The sequence below is a fragment of the Neopsephotus bourkii genome, unplaced genomic scaffold, assembly GCF_033783945.1.
Source record: "Neopsephotus bourkii isolate Nb327-2 ecotype Australia unplaced genomic scaffold, CSIRO-AGI_Nbou_v1 NB_1526, whole genome shotgun sequence".
NCBI classification, from domain to species: domain Eukaryota; kingdom Metazoa; phylum Chordata; class Aves; order Psittaciformes; family Psittacidae; genus Neopsephotus; species Neopsephotus bourkii.
In genome coordinates, this window is record NW_026902002.1 from 3,622,536 (window position 1) to 3,645,702 (window position 23,167).

The window sequence follows — 23,167 nt, forward strand, 5'->3', positions numbered from 1 at the left end:
CTCTGTACTCTTCTGAAACTACTCCCTGAATTGCAAATAATTTAGTCACTACTTAGTTCAGCAAAATACCATGAAGAAATTTGATAATAAGCACATCAGGCTTGTATTCTTCTACACAACTTGTCAAAACCAAGATTAGATCTTGGAACTTGCTGACTTTTCAGATAAGAGCAGATGTCTTATGTCAAATCAAAGATCCTTTATAATAATTCATAATTTCTGTTTTAGAAAAAAATACAGGATGGTGTTTTGTTGGGTTTTTTTTTTTTTGAGTGTCTATTAGCAGTTAAGAACTGGGGGCAAGATACCAGCAAATCTCCCTCTTGCAGCCACTTCCCCATTTATAACTTCAGACCAAGGCAGAGCCAGAAAACACATGTCCTAAAACAATACTGATGCTTAAAACTCTGCTCTTTTCTGTTCCTTACAGGAACATTCACACAATGAAGTGAACTAATAATTAGCTATTTTCATATTCATACCACAGAACTACTGGATGTGTGAAGGCTGGAGAAATTTGCCAACTGGAATCTCACAAAATTCACTGAAGGGAAATGCAACAACCTGCACCTGGAGGAGGAGGAATAACCCAATGCAGAGGCTGAGGGCCAACCGCCTGGAAAGCAGGTTTACTCAACACAGGCAAGGCCACATGTGTGTGTTGAGTTCCAGGTTTCCCCAAGTCACGCAAAAGGCCACAAAGACAATTAAAGGTCCAGAACAACTGGCTTACGTGGGCTGTTCAGGCCCAGGAAAAGAACACTTGGGGATCAAATGAGTGCGTATAAACGCCTGAAGAGGAAAACAAAAAATACAGCCAGACTTTTTTCAGTGGGCTCAGAAACAGGACAAGAAACAATGTCACAAACTGAATTATGAGATACACCACTTAAACGGGGAGGGGAGGAGGGAAATGACAACAACATGCCCAAACCCTCTCAAAAAAACCACAACCAATCCATTTTTTTACTGTGAAGGTTATTAAACACTTGGTCAGGTTGGTCAGAGATAGTGCAGTCTCCATTCTTGGAGACAGTTAAAACCTGGCTGGACACATTCCTAAGGCAACCTGCTATAATGGACCCTGTTTGAACATGGCATTACACGAGACAGGGTCCAGAGCTGCCTCCCGACCTCTGCCACGGTGTGAATGTAAGAAATGTCTTTTTTCAAAACTGCTGCCTCCTAACTTCCTGGTGTTACACATTTTTAACCCGGACAAGCAGTAAGCCATCTTTATTTTCCCCTATTCCATTCCAATAATTTTAACATTGTATTTGCCTTTCTCCAACAGCTACTAATAACTGATTTAATGTTTTTAGAGAACTATGAAGCTCCAAGACAGTAATAACTTGCTTCTATAATTGATGCTCCTCCTCTTTTCTTCCCTTGTGTAGACTATTTTTCATTTTTGGACACTTAACTTCATCTACCATCTTATTGCCTACTCACTCTTCATTAAAACATACCACCGAAACTTTTGACAAGTCAACTTCAGCTTTTACTACAAAGGCCTGTATCGCTTCAGTGGTAACTTCCCTTCATTGTGAAGAAGGGACCTACTTGTTTCCCATCTGTTTAAAACAGTTCACAGTTGCTAACATATATAAAACTCTTCGTGTTTTGGCAGTTTCAGTATTTGGTGAGGAACAGTTTTAGAACCACTTTGAAAATCCAAGCACAGTGTACGGAAGTCAGATTTTCTCATCAGTAGTCTTCTTGATACCTCCTGGAAGCTTTTCAGAATTGTTGCATTTGAATCTTTTATTCCAATGGATACAATAGAGTATGTAACACATTTAATAATTCAACCATTTCATGTCTTTGATTTCTTTCAGAACTGGAGATAATTCAGTCTAGCCCTGGCAGTTTAGTATTTTATTAGTTGGTTTTAACCATAGAAATGTTGGCTAGAAGTCTCTATTCCAATCTCCTGCTAACACAAGGACATGTCTGGCCACGGCTTTGTCTAGACAAGTTTTGAAAGCCTCCAAAAATAGAGATTCCACAGCCCCTCTGGGTAACTTGTTACAGTAATGCACTATCCTCCAAGAAATCAAAACCCCAAAAATGTTTACAGCTACAAGCTTCCAGGTGAAACTTGTGGCTGCTGCCCCTTGTTCTACCACCTGCCATTGCCAGCACAAGTTTGTCTCCACCATTTCTGACAGTGCCCCTGAAGTAGCGATAGCCTTTCTAACCCTCTTGCTTTTCCCCTTAGCCTCCTCTTCGCCAGATTAAACAAACCCAGTGCCCTTAACCTCTCCTTGTGTGCCAGTTACTGACTGCTATTACGCTGCCTCCAAACAACCTCTCAAACTACTTGCAGAAATTCTAGCCTTTTGGCTGCTTCATTAACTTTAATGACCTTCCTCATTTTTATGCAGTTTCCCTTTTCATCTTACATTAACATAAATTGAATGTCATCATCAAAGAGGTTTTCTGTAATAGTAACCACAATGATTCAAATTCAAAATCTTTAAAGAAATGAAAAAGCTCCCCAAAATTCGCTACAGCAACACTGAATCAAGTCTCAAATACTGTTCAGGATCACAGAATGCTGTTTCACAAATGGGTGCTGTGAATGCTGGTCAAAAGCACAGATGGCATAAAAATTTAGCCACTGAATTACTTTCCTCTTTATATATTTATGCAGTTCACAAGTGTAACAGAAATAGTCTGTTATTGTGTTTTTCAGCTTTTCATCGTCTCTCTTCATACATCACAGACACTGTTGCCATTCTGGATGGATGATTAGTACTAGTTCCATTATTCTCTACTTCTGGCACAATTTAAGCCATTGGCATGCTGCATGACTTGCAGAGACAGTTAACTCAGTTCCTGAACTGAGATTTTATTTATTTATTTGTTTGTTTGTTTGTTAAAAACTCAACACCACCCATTCCACCATTAAAATAAAAATTATACTTGGGGATTATAGTAATTCCACAGCATTCTTTGTACCTCCAAGCTTTTTGCATATTAAGTTCACCCTTAAAAATCTATGGACTTAATTTCATCCTTATTTTCTAAACTTCTAGCTTTGGTGCAGAAAACATATGTCTTTTGTTTTCACCTAGTTCCTATTTGTATGCACCTAGCTGAAGTGGGCTTTATTTGTATAAGCTTCTTTTCCTTGATTTCTGTTTGACCTTTATTCAGGTCTGGTTTGTCGCTGTTGCTGGGAAAAGATCTGAGATCCATCAGTTTTCAAAAACACCAGGTCAAAGACTCTGAATTTCTGAGACATTTTAAAGATAAACATAACCCAGCAGATAAGCAGGCGAAAGCAGCCTGCGAGACAGTCTCAGAGTACTAACTCCATAACAACCCCCAGTAATACAATAATTACATTTTCAGATAGCCTAGAGAATTACTTACAACATTTGAAACTTAAGCCAGCAGGGGAAGGGGACAGTTGCAGGACTCAAAAGCTACTTGAATTATGACACCTTTTCATACAGGTTCTAAATTATTCCCTATGTTCGTTAACGAATTGCCTTTTCTCTTATGTTCTTTTGCATGTATTTCAAATTAGCACTTACCAGTACCGGAACTTGGAACCCAAAGTGAAATAATGTGCAAAAAAGTTCTTCTGAGGGGGGAGCGGTCTGTCCAAACGGAAGAATGTGTGATGCTCCACACAAGCTTTCCACAAATTCTTACATGCGCGGTAATTCACCATATTGAATCCCAGTAATGTTTCTCTAGATTCATGCTAAAAAAGAGAAAAATTTATGTCAGATAAAAATTACTCCCAGTTACTTCTGAAATCAAGATAGATACTGTTAGATTTGGGTTATTTTAATTATTATTTTTTTTACATTATGGTTTTTGAGGTGGTTCTCTACTTTTACATTAATTTTATGGATCATAAACCCTTTAAAAATACCTCTTCAGTATTTTTAAGATTATAAACCCTCTAAAAATATGTTCTTTAAATTATTATTTTTTTAAAAGAAGCTTGCTAAAAAGGGTAACAGTCAGTTTAGTGATACTGAAGCAAACAGATGGAAAGAAATGGTCCCAAAAGCCAGGACCCAAGCTGCATTAAAACATTTCTCTGATTAAAGAACTCTGAAGCAACATGCTTCCCTGGTTCAAGATTCCCGAAGTTAAGGCGAGGAACTACCATGCACACGTGCCAATTATAAATTGGGACCAGGTACTGATCTTGAGTGCAACTGATGTTCACACTTCTAAATGATTAATTCAATTCCTGGTAAAGCAAAGAAGCAAAACAAGCTAAGCTATTCTGCCTGTTGAGGGAGCTTGATTACAATCTCTGTAGGTCAAAAAACACCATCAGCACTCCGCTTTCTCTTCACAGGGCTAAATCCTTCCCAACATTCAGCACACCTTAACTGTTTTCACTTAGCAGTAACTCCTTTTCCAAGTTACACGTTTGTTGGTCTGCCCATCTTCAGATCTGCTGAAATACCAGGGCAGAGACCTGCAACTCTTCTCCCAGTGTTGTATTTGGGAAGTCCTCATGACCAACAGCTAAGAACAACACTGTATTTTCAGTTCATGATGAAGGGTAAACAATAAAATGGATTTAAAAAGTAAACAGCAAGTCCTGAGTTATTTATTGGTGAAATTCAAGAAATTATATCCAAGAAACTAAAACCTGATACTTTATTTCAACTTACAAAAATGTGCTACATTATCTTAATTTCCAGGTATTGACAGCTGTTCCCTGTATTTTCTAGACATGTTAATAGAACACATTAAATCCATTACCTATTCAATTAGAAAAGGCTTTATGAACAAAGTAAATGTACAATAATATAAACAAGATACACTGCTATTCTGCAAGAGAAAATTATGTAAAATTATGAACTGCCTCATCTGGATCCAGTAAAGGATGAACCAGTTCAGACGTTAAGTTCCAACAGGAAGTTCTCATGATGTAGCAAATTTTAATGCTCTGTCAGCCTTTTACACTGTTGGAAAACAGAATTTGACATGTTATATGAACTGATGTTCATACATTTTCATGTCACTCAAAGCATTATAATTATGGTTTGGGGAAAAATAAAATACCCTGTGTTCCCCCTATTTTGTATTCCAGAGAAGGAGCTGATCTGATTCTCATGGCTCCATCTGATCACTAGATCAGGCATGAAGCATGAAGGAGGAGCTGGTATCATGATGAGAAGGAGCTGCAGCTAGATCAGCTTAATTGTAATGCGAAACAGCACTTTCACAGGAACTTGGTGTGTTAGAGCTTTAAAGGTACTTCAACAATAGTTCCATTCATAGCTTTTAAGGATTTCATTGCAGTGCAGAGAGAACTGTTTCTCAGACCCTACCCTTCATCTCAATTACAGCTACGAATCCATCTTTAAGCTACAGAAGAGTATAAAATATTGGCTCCTAAATGCACCCATCCTTCTGTCCGCACCAGCAGCTTCTGTAATTCCCAAATGTAAGTCTGGCACTTGAAATTAATCTTTGCTGATGACCCTGGAGTGCAAGCCCTGGATCTACTGCTGTATTGTAGCTGGATTTAGCGTAAGATTGCCACTGTTTTCTTTGAAAATCATAGGCTTGAAACAATGACAGGTCAGCATAAGACCCCAAGGCAATGTTCATAATGTCCATGCAGTTCAGCCAAAGGCACACAAAATAAGAGGATAGTTATACTACATCCTATGAGAATGCTTTTACAGCAGAAGACTCCAGGAAGATGCTGAATGTTCTGTATGGCAATGACATACAGGTATTTCAGGGCCTTAGATCTGCTGAAGACAGTGTTAGAAGACAACCTCAGGGAGTTACAGTTGGATTCTGCTCTGAAATTACTGTCTTACTAATTGTGTCCATGGTTCCTATTAGAGAGGAAAACAGTCTGCTTACTATAGAGAAGGAGAAGAGTGAAGCAGTTGGAACTGCAGCCCAGAAAGGCAACTATATGCAGGCTGCAGAAAAAGCAGTGCGGCCAACAGGCAGAAGGAGATGATTCTCCCCGACTCCATTCTTGTGAGACCCCACCTGCAGTACTGCATCCAGCTCTGGGGCCCTCAAAATAAGAACAACATGGACCTATCAGACTGAGTCCAGACGAGGGCCATGAAGATGAACAGAGGGCTGGAGCTCATCTCCTGTGACAACAGGCTCAGAGTTGGGTTTGCTCAGCCTAAAAAAGAGAAGGCTTCAGGGACACCCGATAGCAGCCAGTACCTAAAGGGGGCCTGCAAGAAAGCTGCAGAGGGACTTTTTACAAGGATGTGTAGTGACAGTACAAGGGGGAATTGCTTTAAACTGAAAGAGGGTAGATTTAGATTAGATAAATGGAAGAAATTCTTCACTATGAGCATGGTGAGACACAGGAACAGAGTGCCCAGAAAAGCTGTGGCTGTCTCATCCTTGGCAGTGGCTCAAGGCCGTGTTGGACGGGGCTTTGAGCAACCTGGTGGAGTGAAGGTATCCCTGCCCATAACAGAGGGGTTGGAACTAGGTGATCTTTAAGGTCCCATCCAACCCAAGCCATTCTATATGTCTCTGAATCAGGGGATTCAGATCAGACCTCTTACTGGTCAGGCCAGAAACTGGGCTGAAAAACACTCTCTAAGGGTCTGTTTCACTTTGCCAAAGCAAAGAAAAACCCCAGAACAAAGCAAAAATTCCCTACCCCATCTCAGAGAGAGACAAAATGACTTGCTATTTATAAATGGCAGATGCACCAGAGACTCTAGATACTGCACAAGTACTGGAAAAAAGTCCTCTGGAAGCTTAAATTCAATGCAGATTATACCAACAGTATCTGCTCTTCAAAAAAAAAAAAAGAACAAAACACAACCACCAAAACAAAAACAAAAAAAAAAAAAAAGAAAGCACCAAAACAAAAAAAGACAAACTTCAAGGAGATCAGGCAACAATCTACTAGGCATCTAAAAAATGCCAGTGTTACTTAAGATCAAGTATGTACTTGGGCAGGTGAGCCCATGTATCACCTTGTGATTCTAGCCCAATTTCTTTCTAAAAGTCAGTAAGAAGAAAAAATTCTAAGCCCAAACTTCAGATATATAAACGATTTTATTTTTTTATATATACAAATAAACAAATAGAAATATTTGACCACCCACTGAAACCAAGTCTTCGTTGTGGACAATACATATGGTATGGTTTTGTTACAGAATCAAATAATTTTTCAGTGGGCATCTGAGCTCTAAAAGTGCAGAAGACAATGTTGAACAGCTTATTTGGCTGTCAAAGAATCAAGACCACTAAAGTATGCTGGACAGCATTACGAGTTTGATGCTATTTATATTACAACAGCTCAGGATACAACTAACCAAAACCAGAGAATCTTATGGAAACATCTAGAAAAATGCAACTACTGAATTATTCTCAAGCAGCTTCAAAGCGTGGAAGGGAAGCAGCATATGGAACTGGAAGAATAAACAAAAATATGGTGAAAAAAATCCTGTCACTAAAATTACGGCTCAGAGACCTTCTAATGTTGGATGAAGCAGTCACACATGAAACATTCTTTTCCCTCCATAAAATCATAAACAAACAATGGAAAGAAAAACTTACTCCACTGGATGCATGCTCCAGATATATAATTGTCAGAATATAAAACCAGTTTCCATTCAAGATTACATTATGCTACCAGTGGAAAATGACTGACGTTAGACTGCTTCATCTGAATTCAAGTGATTTATTTAAACACAGATATAATCTATTAACAGTAGGCAAATAATTCTTTACTTATGTTGACGCCTCTAAGCAGTGACAAGTCAGGGAATAAAATTAATAGGTGATTAAAAGATAAGGCACTTGCACTTTGGAGGACAGTTGGAATTAAAAGCTCTCAACACTCATTAACAAAAAATCCTTGTTTAGGACTATTTAAAAGCATATGTAGCCCAGTCTGGAAAAAATAAAAATACTGGAGAATTCCTCTCTCAAGTCCACTAATTTAATATCCTATAGCATCTCAGCTTTGCATCTGAATAAATATGGTTATTCAGCTGTAGAATTTGGTATATATTTACACAAAACTTCAAAACACATCATCAGCATACCATGAATATATTTTCACTGCCACATCGGTGCTTTTAAGTGTACAGTCAAAGCACTAGAGCAGAGCTATTTTACATGCCAAATGTGCAATCACTGAGTTCACCTAATTTCTTCTGCCTAAAGAGAGTCATTTAGGCTTCCTTTATTGTTAATGGGTGTGAAAACACAAGTAAGCATATAGTTGCACCAGAGAGCAACTTATTCCATTGTAAAACATACTTGCAATTCATGCAAGATGTTCCACTCTTTCCATGTGCCTGGTTACTACAGAGGAAGTCTCGTGACTAGCTTCAGTGAGATAATTATCACGAAAGAAACTATGTTCTTTTAACTTAACTGAAGCTGAGTATAGACGAGCTGAATCTTATCCTACAAGTCTACTCAGGGAAAATAGCTGTGGAAATTTAATATAAGGTTTGATTTTTAGGTATGATTTCTTTGGAAGCCAAATTTGAGCTTTGATCTCATGATATTCATGAATTGGAATGAATGAAAATTAAGTTCTTGCCATCAGTTTTCATCTGATACATAGAGTTTTAAGGAAAACAGTACAAGGCTTTTTAATTTTTTGGCTTCGATAAGATGCCTCAGAAGAGAAGGTACAGTAGTTACATATGCTACATTCTGCTGCAGGTAGCAATATGCAGAGTATTAAGAAGCAACAGAAAAAAAACATAAGATTAGAAAAATTATCTTTATATTACCTTTGATTATATGCAGATTTTTTTTTAATCCAGAAAACAAGAGAAAACACTTAAGTACTGTACCAAATCCAATTTTATTTTTACATATCTTAAGTCTTCAAGGCCCTGAACACTGATACTACAGGCTTTTCCTCAAGTTCTGACTTATAAAACAACTGCGGTTTGTAGTTTCTGAATTCCAAATAAAAGGCCATGTTCTTATCTGAGGTCTAAACACAACATTCCTGCAACAGTAATGGAAGTTACACACACTGGTATCAAGACAAAATTTGACCTCTGGTCTTTCAGAGATCAGTTTACCTTTGAGAACTAGCGTATAGCTCCTGTAGGGTGATAAGAAATACCTGTGTCTCTACAATGAAATATTCCCTCCACCCTTCTGTATCATCACCTTTTTTTTTTCCTCACATTTACAGGTATTCCCATCTATTTCACATAATACCCAAAATTCATTTCTTTCTACACAGAACTACTTCAAAATTCTCTAACTCATCTGATTCTACTTCTGAACTGATAGCTCCTCACACTATTCCAAGGCATACAGGTTAAACCTCTACTGCTAACTAATTCAGAACAATGTGTCTGCATGTGACCAGGTAGCTCCATTTGTGAAAACTGCAAACTCCTGGGCCTCATTTTAAAGAACCTGCTTTTAAGGGATACACCTGACTCCTATTTTCAATATCAGTACTAGTCACCAGTCATTACCCTGATCTGACATAACAGGTATTTCCTCCTTACATTTTTCTTGGTTAACCATGTTGTCTCTAAATCTGGAATAGTCCTATAATACTCAGGATGTATTTCTGCCTAGAATACACCTTTTTTATCTAGTCAGTAAGTCTGCATTTCAGGTCTTCAAATCCTTTAAGCTGTAAGAACTGTACAAAACCTTCTAACTAATCTGATAAATTAATCGCATAGCCATATTTTTAATTAATTTCTCCATCTTTTCCCAGTGATACGACTGTATTGGGTTTAGACTGATCTCTTGGAGGCACAGAACAATCCATTTCTTGCCGAATTAAATGTGCAGTGGTCCTGTGGCACTTCACAGGGGAGCAAACACACACCACAAGCATTGAAACATACACGTTCTTCACAAAAAGCTTCAACTTTTTCCCCAAACTTAGAAGTAAGCATAAAAAATTGCCATATGTAACATAAAACTGCAAAGATTTTCTTACCTCTTCTGTTTAAATATAAGTAATACTGCCAACTTGTATTACTAAATCTGAAGAATGCAAATCAGCATGTTTTAATGACACATTTTCTTACACGCACATGCACAACTGAAACAGCATTAAGAATTACCTTTAGTTTTAATTTGGTTTCTTCTGGAATTTAAATTTAACATTGATTTACTTTCAACCTTTTCAATGTTTGTCTCATATAAGCAAGTTACATTTCCTGTACACAAATGTAAAATTAAACATATCTAAAATATAAGGCAAATCAAATGGGAAAAAGAAGTAGTATGAAGCACTGTAATGGTCCACTTAAAAACTGAAATAGCTGGAAGGTTGGTGAAACTGAACTTCTAATTGCAGATAAAGGCAAGAATCAACATAGTATCAGCCAGTATAATGCAGGCATGTGGTATGGAGTGATTTCATTGCTCTCATTTTTTGTGATATTTAAAGCAATACTCACCAATTCTTTCCTAAGTTGAATAAAAAACTGCTTGCACTTAAAAGAAATTTTTACAATCTTCAACCTAAATGAAAAATAAAAGCACAGTATTTAAACACTTAATATACTGAGTCATGGTTAAAGGCTTAAATACACCTACTGAAAATACACTTTCTAGAGAGAACAGATTTCATTTAATTTCCAAAGACAAAAAATTAAATATCAAAGATTACATAAAACAGCTTGTATAATCTGAAATTTGTAAGACCTATATTTAAGTCATTTATCAAACTCCCTTATTTCCACCCTAAACCCAACACAGTTGCTAATTTAAATATCTTTTCCCAGTTCCAAAGAGCTATTCTATCCCCAGGTCGTTACAACCAGATGTTCTCTTTTCTGAGACCGCTTTCATTATCCTTTAAAATATGAAAAAAAAAAAAAAAAAAGCCAAACTTTCAATTTCACATGATTCCTGAAAGACATTCTTTCTCTAGGTTCTTATATGCTTTTAAATATAATCAGAACTTGTTTTAGTAAAATAGCTAAGACAAGATAAAAGCACAGAGATAAGGACTTGCAATCTTGGTATTTATCAAGTTAAAAACAAAGAAAAAAAAAAATCACACTATAAGGAGGAAAAAACATTTAAAATACCACATGACAGGGAAAAATCAGCCTACAGATCTTTTCCTCTTGTAGGTTATCTGTATGAGACACTGACAGGACCTCCAGCCAATTTTGCATAGTCACTGCAGTGCTCGTTAATGCTAAATGGGAAAACACAGGCCATATTTCCATCACAATCTAATTACATACTTTTTCAAAGAAATGCAATATTACGATAATGCACATCCTTTATTAAATATAGAGGAGTGTTATTTTGGTCACTCAAAGGAGATTTTGCTGACAACTGTCATGAAACTCAAAGCAAAAGGCAACCTGGATCACACAGCTACCTTGCAGGAAATTACACTGCAAACTCTTCAGGAGTTAAAATCAACCTTTTAGACAGAAATAACTGCCTTTAGTGATTTACAGACTCAGGGAGTACGACAAGGATGGAAGGTACACATACTGGTTTTTAATCTTACCCCATAACTTAGACATAATTTACAGAGCACCCCTACTAATCTGAACTGTAATCTGATGGCCCCCGTACTTCAAGCTATTCTATGGACTTTGGCAAAGCTACAAAAGAAAGAAAATAAAGAACAGAAAAAACAAACAAAAAAAAAAGCCCCCCCCCCAGCAAAAAAAGCACCAAAAAAACAACAACAACAAAAAAAAAACCACAAAAACCCAACACATCAGTGAAGACAGTGTTACAATTTTCATCATAAACTTATTAGTGAAGAATATACAGGGACATTAATAAAGACTGGAATTATCACTTGCACATTAATCACCTTACTGAATAAAAAACCCTCTGGAGTAGGAAGGATGAGAATCAAAACACTGACACCTAAATTGGATATCTATATATAGAAATAGATATACAGAATCTTCTTAAGTAAAGTAAATGGCTAAATTTTTCTCCAGGGGATTATTCAGAGAGGAACCTATCTTTGATGTTCTAATTCACTGAAAGAGTTTCTATCTCTAATGAAATACAAGGAGTCTCTGAATATCAGCCTTTACATTATGCTTATTGAAATCTTTTCCTATTTATCTTTTCTTTCCTAGCTTTGCCATTAGTTATAAAAAGAAAAAAAAAAAGCAAGCAGTGCAGCAATTTTCTTAGCACTTCCTCTGACAAACAATCACTTAAGAATAGTTAGGGATGAGTCCTAAATTTGCTGGATGGGTTGAACACTAGTGACTAGGGACTAAAGTCCCTGCCCATGGCACGGAGAGGTTAGAACCAGTTGACCCTTAAGGTCCCTTCCAACGAAGGCAATTCTATGGTTCTATGATTATAGCAGTTTGACTGTGGAAATAAAGAGAAAAAAAAGATATATGAGGCTATTTAGGCTGCAGTTAACCAGAAGTAGGTCATGATTAATTTTCCAAAATTTTTGAGTACAGAGCAACTAAAAGAACATTTTAATATATACCTCTCTGAAAACTGAACTGCACGTGCTCTACAACATCTCAGATGTGCTTAGCATGCCAACAGAAAACCTGACAATAAAAATCAAAATTATTCTGTTTATAAAAATATATTACTAAGTTTTACTCCTTGTTTTCCCTCTTGTGCTAAAGAAATAACTGCCTTTAGTGATTTACAGACTCAGGGTGTATGATAAGGATGGAAGCTACACATACTGGTTTTTAATCTTACCCTGTAATTTAGACAGTGAGGTTAGATGCCTTTTAAGCCTGCAAGTATCTGGAATGGACTGAAAACTGTAACATGAGCAAATAAGGTTTAACTCAACCTGCAAAAGTTACTGCTCAAGTACAAAGAAATAACTCAGCAAAGCTGAATCTCGGCTATTAAAAATACAGCAGATAACAGTGAGTTCATATGCACTGCTAATATGACCTGCTAGTCATTAAATAAGAATATCCATACCCAGTCAAAGTAAACGCATATTTGCCTGTGTTTTCTTTCTCCAACTCTTGGCAATGGTGCATATCCAAAGAAAAGGGTAAGAACAAGGAGGCATAAAAAAATACTTTCCTGGTAGAATTTTCCAGTCATCTCAGACATCCTAAATCATAAGATACATCTTTTAAATGAAGAGATATGTAAAGGTCTTTATCTAAAGTGAAAACTGTACTTAAACACATGGAAGGAGACTCATGATATCTCACTAGGGACTTCACCAACCCTCCCTGATAAGGCAGAACACAAGCAATCCAGCAAATTTCTTGTCCAAGACTTCTTTGACACAGATTTTGGACTGGTCAGCTAGCAAAGATGCTCTTGGTAGCACAACTCACAAACAAGGAAGGACTGTCCAGATTTAGTAAACACAAACTTTGCTCCAGCAGCTGTGAGATGGTAACACTAAGGATCCTGAGGGCAGTGAGGAGGGATGCAATAAACTAAACCACTGTGGAGTTTAGAGGCATAAATTCCAGCTTGCTCACAGCTTTAGTAGGTAAAATCCCTTGGAAGCTGCCTTTTGAGGCACAGGAACTGAGAAGAGATAGCCAATCTAAAAGGACAATCTTTTCAATCCAGTACAATCCCAATGTGCTAGAAAATACACCAGTATGTGAGGAGGCCAACTTGGATAAACTCTGAACTGCTGACTAGAACACGAAAGTGTACAGGATGCCGAAGCAGGATCAAATGACCAAGGAGGAACACAGAAGTACCACCTAGGCATTCAAGGATAAAACTTGGAAATCCAAAATTCAACTGCAGTTAAAACTAGCAATGGATGTAAAAGGCAACAAAGCTTTCAAAGTGTACACAGACCACAGAAGAGAGACAAAGAAAAGCCTGTCTCTACTGGTAAACAGGTGATCTAGTGATGGAGGAAAGGCTGAGGTACTCCATGCTTTTCAAAGGCAAAATGTACTCCCTGAATTCACAGGTCCCTGTGCCTGGTAGCACAGTCTGGGGAAATGAGAAATTACCCACAATACAGGAAGATCAAATTAGGACACACACTGGATACAAGGCAGACTCTTTTGTTTTGCCTTACTCCTGCCTTGTCTCCCTCCTGTTTCATTTCTCTCCAGGATCATAAGGTCCATAATATGCAATTTAGATATAATATCAAATTAAGAGGGAGAGGATAAGGACATTTTACTCAGTTCTTCTGAGCTATACAGTTAAACCTTTATTTCTTCTCACATACATGTGTGTCTACCCTCTCACTTGTCTCAAAACTCAGCTCAGGAGTACTGAAAAAGCAAAATCTACACATTCACTGTAGCCATAAAGCACTGGGAAGACATTACACAGCTTCAGGTGCACAGGAGCAAGAGTAAATGGAAGTGAGAAGAAAAACTATCAGTACTGGTATCACTGGGGCAGCTGCCTGACTCTGGATAAAAAGGTAATAGGTCTCCTATTGAGCTATATTGCAAGAACTGACATTTCAGATTATTACTCATAGGAAAAGAAAGCCTATAATAGGACAAGGCAGACGGGGGTGTGGTTTGGTTCTATTTTCTTTTTTTTTATGCTGGTACTATAGCATTCACAGGAAGAAATTAATATCCCCCATGTCAGCTGATATAGTTGAACACAAAGAAGAACTGTTTTAAGTAATTACACACACACACACAAAACCACAGTAAGAATTTAGATCAGCATTCTTGGCATACAAACAATATGAAGCAGAGCTCACAGAAACCTCTAGCTTCCAGTAGAGGCATGTAGCTTAATTATGACTTACATTGTACACAATCAGTAATTCACTGGTGTGTTTTATAAAACAGATTTCTACTACTAACATTTTCCCAAAAATAACAGCAGTAAAAGCAGCCTGAATTAAAACCTTCCTGATTATTACAGTATTGCGTTTATAAAGCAGCCTTAACCCAGAAACAGCTCTAACACTTCAGAACTCTTACCGAATGAAAGGTATCTTTCTTACTATGTGTCACTAATACAAAGGCAGGTCTGACTGAGTAGTACAGTAGCTCCAGACTTCCCATTGCAAGATCTAGTTTAATTTATCCAAGTAACCATGGACACTGAAAATTTACATGCTCCATAACTGTCTCAGGCTTACTTTCCCTTGAATGCTTACAGGCAAATGTTTATCATGTTCAGTTGTATCTGTCTCTGGATAGCATGCTATGCTTTTTTAAAATTTCTTTCAAAAAATCTACTGAAATTTGACCATTCACACTGTCAACACAGTAAACCACAAAATACATAATATCCTACAACACTCGAGACTGAGCTTAGCATAGAAAACCAGAATGTTGCAGAAATTCCTTGGGTTGCAGGAAAGATCAAGACTGTGACTAACACCTAACTACAGGTAATAGACCTTACCCTGTGTTAACAGAAAACAAGCAAAACCCAAGGATTTCAACTGCCATATCAGTTTGAACTCCGAGAGAAGTTTTTCCGGTTTCAACTGTGGTAATCAATTTAATCTGTTTATACAAAGATTATAGACCAGTCAAGAACCTTAGGATTCTAAAGTCCAGGGCTGCACTGTCCAACCACACACGCCAGTAGTGTGAAATGAAAACGTAAAATGTTTCATTATTTTTCTAGAGTGAACAGCTTTTGTGCCTCATGAACTAATGTCTATTTTGACAATTTCATATGGCTGACTTCGTTCACTGAGAACGCTGAGCATACTCTACAACATACGTAATAAGTAAGGCTGTCAAAGTAGATTCCAAGGCAGACAAATGAAACCAAGGGAAGGCTGCTTCTGAGGGAACTCAAAAAAAGCATCGGAGAAGGTAACACAACTTCTGTTGAGTCCTCCAGAACTTATAGTGCAGAACGGAATTTCTTTTAGATCTTTTCCCTTCTTATGTGTATAAATAAGAACAGGATTCCAACTTAAAAAGACTAATAATTAGAGTAATATATTTAATGAGGATAACTCCTGTGTTTATAAAACAGCTTTAAAATTATTTTAGTTACAAGAGAAATAAATTACAGCATTGGAATAAACACACTTTTTTGTTCCTTATAATGAAAATGGTTATCTGCGGATGAAGAGATGACAGTGTTCTAAATGCTCTACCTCAGTTATCCTCAAGTACCATACCTGTATTAAAATTAACACATACAGTGCAATCAAGTGACAAAACAGGTAAGAGTAATCACTCTCCAGGCTAGCATTTTTAAGATCAGTTGTCTCTTTAAAGACTGTGGGCTAGACCATAACACTGGCCCTGGTTATACAGTAAATTGAAGAAAGTATGCTTACAAACTCCTGAAGAAAAACTGTATTAAAATTCATTACGGTTTGCACCACAAACATTTAACAGCACAGCATGCAGAACAAGACAAAACCCCATCATAAAATTACCCATCACACAGCAAAAGTTAAATCATTTCAACTTGATACACTACAATGAAGTTTCAGTCTTTTTGTAAAGCATGTGATACTGACAATGGTTAAAATATATCTTGAGAAACACTAAACAAAAAATATTAGCTGTCCAAAATACCAGCTGTCCTTACCACTGAAAAGTGTTAATTCGTACTCTGTTCTTAAAAATTAGTATTCCACCTGACATCACTCCAATCATTATTTCATTGTTACTCTGATCCTTTAAAAGAAAAGAGAAAATTACTTGAAGAACAATATAAATGTTTGAAACTTCATATACATTCATACTCATCTCTCTCTCTAAATACATAATTACCATAGTACAACAGGTCACAGTTAACATGGAAGGAAATATGTTTTAATAAGACAAGAAAGAATTATTTATTACTATTTAGGACAAGGCTGAATGCTTGCTCCGAGTTCTTTATACACTATCACAGAATTTTAATTTCTTAAGTTAGATCTTCTGTCTCCCACCAACTTTGAATAAATACATAATATAGAGTATCCTAACAGTTCATTACAAACAACAGTACTAAGAGACTGGCTTGTGATTTGCTACACTAAAAGCAACCAGCAACTTAAATTCCTACCTGAAATGAAACTGCAATCTCAGAACAGAGAAAGGAGAGATTCTAAAACAAACAATATTGTAAGCATATTTAAATAGCACATTTTTTTCCTGAAATATCTACGTACTCTAATCAAACACCTGCTATAGACTGCTTTGTATGTGTACGATATTAGTAGGATATAGACAGCAGCGTGATTATAACTATAATAAAAAAATCAGCTTTAAGTATCTGCAATCCATGTAACAGATCTACAGTGCTAGATAAGTAACACAGCATGTGAAAACTGGAAAGTTCACAGCAACACAGCATGATGTGGGGTCCTGGACAGGCCTACTGACACTTTTATGGAGCATGGAAGAATGGACAAGAGGAATTAAGGCACCGATGGAGTGGGAGGATAATTAAGGAAAGGGAAGGCAGGAAAGTCCAGGTAGTCCACTGACACAAACAGATCCTATTTGAAATAATTAATTTCAAATTCTATTACCTGTTTCTTTAACCTTATGGAGTAGGAAAATAATATTTAAAAAAAAAAAAAAAGGTGTCTTAGCTACTAAAACCCAAATATATTTAGAAGCTCTGCAGAAATAGCACTGTACTGACAGGTTAAGCTTGTTTGAGTCAAGACCTTGAGCGACTTGCTTTACCAGATATAACTGATATTATATGAAATTATAGCACCTCACTTTATATTAAAGAGTTCATATTATATAAAGCCAATGATTCATAATTTGGTTCTAATAAGAACCTGATTAAATATTTTTCAAAGCTGACAGAACTGTAAATACCAAAAGCACATTCAACAAGTACATATTCCTTATTCACCTGTAGCCAACTGAACTGGCATTCAGGTCAAAAAGGCTCAACGAGAATAACATGTATATAACTAAGCCCAGATTTACGCAGAAATACCTTCACTAGAGAGAAGCAGCAGCTACCAAAATAAGTAAATCGCAGTTCATTACCTAATAATATATTGTTTTCATTTTTTTCTCTTGCAAGCAGCAGCCAGGAAAACTTACTAAAAATAAGCATTTCTTTTCCCATAAATCTCAGAGGAATCCATTTTTACATTTCAATACTAGTTCATCTAAACTTACCCTAGCATAGTGCAATTCAACTCCATAAAGGTCTAAGGTACGTGCTGTATTGAGATAACTGAACTCTGCTTCTGCAGGAGACAATCCTCTGAAAGAAAGAAGCTAAATCAGAAGCATTATAACACATCCCCCACATCAGGCTCCCTAGTGAGCTCAAAATCTGCATGTCTTTTATGACTTTTACCTTAACCCTGATATTTGAATTTCCTTTCTTGACATATATAGACTATAACTCAAAAATTTTAACAGAAAAAAAAACACACACACACAAAAAAAAAAAACCAAAAACCCAAAAAACCTTCTGCTCAGGTTAAAAGCCTTTTTAACAGAATAAAAACAACTTTGTGTAGATGAAGTGTTGACTATAGTCCACAACACAGTTTGTAAATGAGCACGTTTTGATTCTAATGCACTGTATCATTTAAATGCCTGTGGAGCTCTAGAATCTGGAAATCGCTTGTGCGGTCCTGTATTTTGAATTGGTGTCAACAATTTCTACCCAAAATTCACCCTTAAAAGTTCAATTTACCAGCAAGTCACTTTAAATTTCTTTACCCCACTAAACAGAATTTGCTAAGCCATTGACTTAAAGGTAACATAATACTCAGTAGTTTCTAAAACCAAATTATGCCTCAATTAAGCAAATGGTTTTGTAAACACAGCTTACCTTTTGTTAAACTTAACTATAACAAAAGGCACTTAAGTTCTGAAATACCAAGCAACTATCGCTGAAAAAGTACCACAATGTTACACACTAATAAATAAATAAATAAATAAATACATATATTTTCCATTACTTCATTGCCTTTTCCTCTTTAGTAAAAGGTCACAAAACTTGAACACAGGAAAGAGCAGATATTGAAGAAAAGGACTTTGTTACTTCTAAAGAAACTCTTGCTTACTGGTGAAAACACCATTGAAAACTGAGCCTTTATGCACAAGGCATTCTCAAACACTGTGGAAAAATAAAACCAAACAAAACCTCAAAGAAATTATATCCTACTAATGTACTATCCTGTGTCATACAAATACTGGTTTTAGCACCTTTAACATGTTGATTTTTTCACTTATTTTCCCTGCCATTCTGTCATAGATATTCTACCTGTGCAGAGTATTAATGGTACCATTATACAGATTATCTACAAGAAAACTCCACATTAAACATACTCTTAAGTATAAAATATACCAAGCAATAAAAAAAAACCCAGAAACCTTTAAGACAAAATACTCATTTTCTTTTAGTAATAGAACAGCACCAGCAGTCAGGATTTGACAAAGTCAGTCAATATCTTCTGCTGTTAATCCTTACATGTGCTGCTGATGTAATTTTGCTATTTCTTTTTCAAAGTCTTGAGGCTGGCTAGGGATGAAAGAATAGTCTGAGAGGTAGCCTGGCAAGTTTTCTGAATGGTTGTAGTCTCCCAGCTCGGCTAAAATATTAAAAAGAGAGATTATTCTTTATCACTGATATACTTGGCACAGTGCAATGCCCCCAAAATTCACAAGAGTCTGCTCACACATACTTTATGATCTACAGCAAACAAAAATAGATAAGACATTCGTACTCCTTTCTTCCCCTTTGAATATGCACTCATATTCTCATGATATTTAAAGAGAGCTTTGAGTAGTTACTTATGAAGGAAGTTTATAAAGCATTTAATTTTTAATACACAAATTAATTCATAAATACTGTCATAATGGCTAGCACTAAATACATATATGAAGGTAATTTTTTCTACCTTTGCTTGCTTTCATATAATTACATAATATATATATTGTTAACATCGCAACTGCTATACCTTCATCAGGACCTGCAAAACCCACCAACTCCTTCTGTACAAAGATATATTTAGAAGCGTTTGTAAACTATTTTTTGCACATTCAATAATATGTATGGAAAAAAGTGCACATACGTACACCTACATTGAAACTACTTTACTTGAAAACTTTACTTGAAACTACTAAAAAGTGAATATACATAATTTCTTACACTTTCTTCAAATTTTAAGACAAACTAAAAATCACATTTGTTGTCAGAAAAACACATACAAACGACATTTGCTAAAAATACAGGCTTTGAGGCTTTCTAATAACAATGAAAGAAACTCAGCTTTAAATATCTGCAATCCATGTAACAGATCTACAGTGACAGATAAGTAACACATGTGAAAACTGGGAATTTCACAGCAACACAGCATGATGTGGGGTTCTAGGCAGGACTACTGACACTTTCATGGAGCATGGAAGAACTGACAGGAGGAATAAAGGCACTCAGACTGGGAGGGAAGGAAAAGCAGGAATAGTTCATCAATAGAAACAGATCCTATGTTAAGTAATTTAAAAACTGGAAAATCGGGCTGGGTTTCATAACAGAGTGCCTGCCTTGCTAAAATCTACTACAGAGATTATGGGACTGAGATATACATTTTCCATTTACCTATATATAAAATCCTGTATTATATATATCCTATATATATTTACCTATATATCAACCTATATAGAGAATCCTGAGAGCTAAACACAGAGTTTAGTAACAGGCAGCACAGAAAATCATTAGACAGAGGTCTGCACACTGAAAAAACTTAAGGGCAGCAAAGTCTCTCATATAAACTTAACTACAATGAACTGCACATATCCACCACTTCTACAATATTAAAAAAACAAACATATTGCATTCTTCAAAGCTAAAAATGTTATAAACTTTTCATTGTGCCTGCTCCATTACAGAATCATAGAACCATATAACCAGCTAGGCTGGTATGGCTTTTAAGATCATCAAGTCCAACCATCCCCCCGCGTCTACCAAGTCCATCACTAAACCATGTCACTAAGGGCCATGACAGTACATATCTATTTCCCAGTAGCTGGAGTTTGGGAGCTTTGTTTAAGAGAAATTGCTCTACTGATTGATCTGGAAAAAGGTGACCACCTATCAAAACTGCACATAAAACATTACATTAACATTACTGTATGTTTTTTTCCCTATAAAGATTAACATGGACGCTACTTCTCTGGTATGTACAAAGTATACATCATACTAAATGTACATATAATATCTTTAATAGCAGAAAAACACATGAATATAGATAGATATATCAGCATTGCTTACAAAACTGAATTTCTGACAACCACAAATTTCAAGAATTAAGTGCTGTCTCTTAGTTGGTAGTTATGTGTTGGTTTGTTTTTTTTTTTTTTACACACAGAACAATTTAAGTTAATGAAGGAAAATGAGAAGAGAGGAAGAGGACTAAATCTTGGTCATCAAGACAGATCTACTCACTGAATGGCTAAAAACTGACCACATGGGTATTGGACTTCTGGGCCATATATGTCCAGAGTTTTTATTCACACCTATTTGGAGATTCACTGTATGGTATGTTAAAAATGTTTACGAGTCTAAAAAATGCTTTAGCATCATTCTCAAGAACTCCCCTCCACCTTCAGAAAACACAGAAATACAAGAGGGCCATTTTGGGACTTTTTAACTGCATGGGTTTAAGGAAAGCAAGCAGAGTGCTACCAATATTTTTTCCATATCTAATTCAGCAAAACATGCTGGGAGATAAAAATCAACCAACCACATTACCGTAATCATGAGAAAAGTAGCATCATGTCCACAAACATCACGATATAATGCCATACAAGCTACAGTCTTTAGAAACCAATTACTACTACTTTTTATGTATTTTAGTATTAACATGCACATGCATACTAATGATACTTACACTGAACAGCATAGGAAGCCAGAAGAGCAGCAGTATTATAAGGACACGGCAATCTGTTTTGTTTTTAAATTAAGAAAAAAATTAAGATTACCTATTTTGTATGGAATTCAGTTATTTGAGAAAGCCTGATCTTTCAGTCTATGAATAAACTAGTTAGATAATTATTAGAAATTCTCCTCATTGCATAAACAATATTTTAATTTTTTTTGAAGGTAAAATCCGTCACCATTAGCTTTCTCTCATTTTTTTTAAATTCCACTTAACATTTAACACAACAAAAAATGTCTTACCTTCCAGTAAGAATGTCCTGTTTAATTTGCAAAAAATACTGGTACCTTTTGTAAGGAAATAAACAAAAAACACAGTAAGTAAAATTACAATTACTTCATCATTTTTCATCAATATAATGCATTTTGCTTTCAGTTAGTGCAAAACAAAAACTTTACATTTTGCACGCTATTTCTAAAACTCCTATGTGAAAGAAATTAAACTTGATTAGTAAAATAATAATATAGCTTTGTAAATTAAACTATTTACAGGCTATGAAGTTACATTATATTTCACTAAATGGCTGCAAATGTCACATTCTACCTGATTTATTTTCAAGTATTTAGAACAAGAACTTAAACATAAAAAATAAAAGAAAATTGAAAAAAAAAAAAAAAAGCAAAGAAAAAGAAGTGCCTTCATGATGAATGGCAATATGACATCCAAAAGCTGAAGTTTGCATCTGTGCATGGGGGCATTTTGAAAAAAAGGAAATGTACTCCAGGCAGATAAAATTAATTTATTCTCATTAACTGTACAATATTACCCTGGTTCCATTTAATTTAAAGTAATTACACTTTGTATTGTGGAGCTACATTCTTAAATAAGTTGGATTCTATTATGTGAAATGACTTCCAACTGACTTCCCTTAACTTCTTAATTTTTCTTTAATTATGATGTGAGAAAGGCTTGTTTTAGAAAAAGTCTTCCCATGTCTACTTGTTCAAATCAGCAAAACGAATCAATGAACACTTCAAAACAAGAACTATTAACCACCAAACAGCAGCAGCAGAAACACTATGACTTAAAAATCCCACCAAATCTTAACCTGCAAATATTTCCCTCTAAATTACTTCCTTTGTTTCTCCAACAAAACCCAGATATTTTGTTCACGTCTCAGAATGAATCTTTTTTCGTTCAATCTTGTTCTTTCATATTTCACTCAAAGGTTTTAGACCATTTGAAAGTATAAATGTTCACACCAAGTGGCAAATCACACCTGCCATAAACCTCCACTGACAAAGATTTAAGTGGGGTAACAGACAAGACTTACTGAGATGGCAGGATATTAGCACAAGCTTAAACTTTCAACAAAACCCATTATAACAGAGCATAAAAGCAGCTGGAGAATTTAGGCCCTAATGCCTTTTTATTTAAAAGCAAAAGTTGCACTGAATGGAAAATTCAATCATT

General features: G+C 35.9%; 1 protein-coding gene across 5 annotated transcripts in view; it reads right to left on the bottom strand.

Annotated features, from left to right (window-relative positions):
- Window positions 1-23,167, bottom strand: part of PTPN4 (protein tyrosine phosphatase non-receptor type 4) — a 205,303-nt gene that overhangs the window by 37,398 nt on the left and 144,738 nt on the right. For 4 of the 5 annotated variants that reach the window (XR_009727970.1, XM_061370121.1, XM_061370122.1 and 1 more), the window contains 7 exons: window positions 21,997-22,041; window positions 21,707-21,759; window positions 19,288-19,408; window positions 17,979-18,066; window positions 16,435-16,523; window positions 10,392-10,455; window positions 3,546-3,718 (listed from right to left, as the gene is read on the bottom strand). Coding sequence is in view for 4 of the 5 variants with exons in the window: in XM_061370121.1 (XP_061226105.1) it covers window positions 3,546-3,718; window positions 10,392-10,455; window positions 16,435-16,523; window positions 17,979-18,066; window positions 19,288-19,408; window positions 21,707-21,759; window positions 21,997-22,041 (633 nt within the window). In the remaining variant the exon portion in view is untranslated. The remainder of the gene's footprint in view (window positions 1-3,545; window positions 3,719-10,391; window positions 10,456-16,434; window positions 16,524-17,978; window positions 18,067-19,287; window positions 19,409-21,706; window positions 21,760-21,996; window positions 22,042-23,167) is intronic. The other variant, XM_061370119.1, reaches the window with a different exon arrangement.